General features: G+C 42.7%; 1 protein-coding gene across 1 annotated transcript; it reads right to left on the reverse strand.

The window, feature by feature from the left end:
* Positions 1-2,783, reverse strand: gpr25 (G protein-coupled receptor 25). The gene has a single exon (XM_023287176.3). The coding sequence runs from the start codon at positions 1,628-1,630 to the stop codon at positions 509-511; it is 1,122 nt and encodes a 373-aa protein (XP_023142944.1). The 5' UTR covers positions 1,631-2,783; the 3' UTR covers positions 1-508.
* Positions 2,784-3,491: the final 708 nt, after the last annotated feature.

Consider the following 3,491-nt stretch of genomic DNA (forward strand, 5'->3'; position numbering starts at 1 on the left):
CAATGTTTTTTCCAGCTTTTATTTTTAAATGCAACTTGATCTCAACAATATATAAAACATAAAAAAAAATGCATTCACAATCACAACATCATCAATATCCTGACTTCAGTATAATGCAAGCTGTCAGTTTTGCTACAAATGTTCTATTATTCCTCTAAAATATGACAAAACTGTAAGCTATTAATGCTACATGCAAAAATGTTTAAAAAGGTTCTTATACAAACTAATCATCAGTAGACTGTCATCTATACTCTGTACTAGTCTACGTAGCTCAGTAGAAGCAGTATAAACAACACGTTTGATATTTGTACAAAATTTGAATAAAGGAAATGTATGACAAAAGAAATTATACACGATGTTGTATTAACTGGACAAAAAAAACACACATAGCTTTCCTTGCTAAATGATCAGCACAAAATAGCATAAAAACTTCTCACATAGGTCTCAAGGGATAGTAAACCTGTGACTTTACCGCCTACAGATTTAAAGAATAACCTGCCTTCTCCTCTTACTTAAACATCTGAAGCTGAGTTCTCCCATTCGTTGCAAAGCTCTCTGAAGTGCCCCCGTTGGTGAAAGAAGCCGATGAGTTGTGGCTCTGCAGTAACTTTGGTTTTCCCAGGCAGGTCTTCACCATGATCTCAGCCCGTCGCCTGAAGTGATGGTCCAGGAAGAAGTAAATGGCCGGATTCACGCAGCTGTTGAAGAAGGCCAGGCAGCAGGAGATGAGGAGCCCGTTTCTTTGCCACACTAACATGTCACAGCTTTGATCCGAGAGCTGTGAGATGATGTTGATGACTTTAAAGACGTTGAAGGGCAGCCAGGACACCACAAAGGCCACGATGATGCAGAGGACCATCTTGAGGGAGTGCCTGCAGCGGGCTTGAGCTCGAGGGTTTCCAGCAGCAACACGGTGCTTGTTGAGGTGCATGATGATGGTGCCATAGCAGAGCACGATGATTACCACCGGAAAGACAAAGGTGAGGAAGGTCATGGTCAGGCTCATGCCGATGAAAAGAGCCGTGCTGTTGTCTTCTACACAGGCCTGCCCGTCACCTATAGACTCCACTCTTCTGTACACCAGAGATGGGATGCCGAGCAGCAGGGAAGTCAGCCAGACAGCAGCACAGGTGGCATGAATGCACCTACTGCTCCTGAGGTACCTGGAATCCATCAGCTTCACGATGGCCAGGTAGCGATCGATGCTCATGCAGGTGAGAAAGAAGATGTTGGAGAAGCGGTTCACGCCGATAATGTAGCTGCTCAGCTTGCACAGCGAGTCCCCGGCTGGTCCAAAGTTCCAGTAGCCGTGCTGGCTGGCGGAGACGGCCCACAGAGGCAGCGTGAGGACAAAGACGAGGTCAGCCAAGGCCAGATTGAGAACAAAGGTGTCCACCAGGCGACCACTTTTTCTGCCCTTGCTGCCCACAACCAAGATTACAAAGAGGTTGCCCAAAAACCCAGACAAGAATATGAGGTAATACACAACAGGCAGGAAGATGTTGGAGCCATGGAGGTATGAGTCTGGACAGTCCAGGGGGGAACCGATATCATACACGAATGATCCATTTTCAGTGGTGTTATCATGGTCGTAGTAGTAAAGATATTCATTGAAGCCAGTGTTGTCCATTCTGAGAGATCACACAGAGGCTCTGCAGTGCAGCTGTTGTATCGGTGGCAGGTTGGTTCATCTAACCATGTCGTCAGGCTGCAACTGGAGGTTACAAGACAAAACCACAGAGAAAAATAGAGATCCTACTTCACCTCTCCTCCACTCAGCGCTCAGCTCTGTCTTCTGCTGTCTGTGATAACTTCCACACTGTAACCTTTTCTCATGTGACTGAAATAAGTCAAAAAAATATTTTCATTCATTCAATCATTAGGTAAAAAATGTTGTTTTTTTTTTTTTTTTTTTTTAACAACACATCATTATGGGTACAGTAGACTGTGTAATGACTAACAGGGAGCAACTTCTGCATTTGATGCAATACAGCTCCTGATCCTGTCATAAATTCCCTGCTGAAAAGGCTGAAATATTTCACCACAGGTACATTATGTTTGCGCACATGGCTACTCCCCACATATAACATTCATTATAAGAAGAGAATAAAACTAATTCTTTAACTTGCTTTCCATGACAAAGATGCTGCAGAAAGTCTGTTTTTTTGTTGTTGTAGTTTCACACTGTATTACGTGTGTGACCAGTAGGGGGCAGGTGAGATTTACTTGTGTTGTCAGTGTGGTGACCTTCTACCTAAAGTCAGACCGACTGTGGTTCCTGAGCAAATGTCACTGATCTTCCTCAAAAGAAAGAGTCTCCTTTAAATATGTAAAAACATGCTTCTAGTCCAAGCCCGGCAGCATTCTGACCTATTAAATCCGATTTAGTGTTGCAAAGTCAATTTACAGTCTGATATTTTCTGGATTTTAACTGCTCTGATTGGCTTTGTTGAACCCACATGTTTGGGTGCATGTAGCGTGCACTTTCTGTTCACTAAAAGTCCTTGTATCTATGTTTTCTTTCATCTAATATGGTAAACTTTGTTTGATTTTGAATCGGCACAATTTTCACAAGTTAGATTCATACTAATTCTAATCTGCAGGTCACAGTCATAAACACACACTGACAAACAAGCACTAAACCAACAGGACAGGACACTTGCACAGCAGTAACTTCATAGTGTTGATGCAGCAAACTGCTTTTAGTTACAAACCTAAGATTTAAAATATGCAAATATCCGTTAGAGTTTGTTTTTTTTTCAACATTCATCCCTCATTGATGTTTCTTCTCTTTAGCCCCAGTCCAGTTCTGCTGCAGCAGGCTGCATGCACTCTTTCGTCCATGTCTTTCCTCACTATTACCTGTCAGACTGGGTAATTTGAACTGGTGACCTTTAGGCTGCGGGTCCATAATGGCCAGTGTCAACAGTTGATTGCTGTATAGAGAAAGTAAAGTTGTTGACATTAATTTAACAGCAGGACTTCTGGGGTTATTGTACCAATTACTTGTCATTTTATTTCCCCACAATGTAGTTTTGCAGTTGTTCTTTCTGTAAGTTATGGGCTGCCTGTTTGGGGGGTAAAATTCTGGCATGTTGCTCGTCATGCGGTTTCTTCCTTTGTTACTTGTTAAACAGTTTTGTAGAGGGTTCTGTGGTGTGCTATGTTACACTTTAAAGTCGTTCGAGGCAAAATTGACTCGATTATACGCCAACTGACTGGCGGGAAGGTAAAAGATCCAAAGCACAATTATTGTAGAAACATGTCTGTCGCCAGAATATCCTGTTTGCTGTGGAGGAAGAAGACGTGATGCAGAGATCAAGCTGCTTTTCTGTATCAGTTTGATGAGGCACAGAAACCTGTAACCACCGTGCAAACCAAGCACAATCAACTCGAAACTGCCACTGTGGGCATCAGCGTATTTTTTTTGTCCTAATTCTGTATTAGTTTCAGTCCGGATTGTATGATTTGCCTTCTTTCCTCAGCAGCAG

The sequence above is a fragment of the Amphiprion ocellaris genome, chromosome 5, assembly GCF_022539595.1.
Source record: "Amphiprion ocellaris isolate individual 3 ecotype Okinawa chromosome 5, ASM2253959v1, whole genome shotgun sequence".
NCBI classification, from domain to species: Eukaryota; Metazoa; Chordata; class Actinopteri; family Pomacentridae; genus Amphiprion; species Amphiprion ocellaris.

What these genes read in the sequence shown, in the direction of transcription:
- gpr25 (XM_023287176.3), bottom strand. Translation starts at nt 1,630, where the DNA reads ATGGACAACACTGGCTTCAATGAATATCTTTACTACTACGACCATGAT.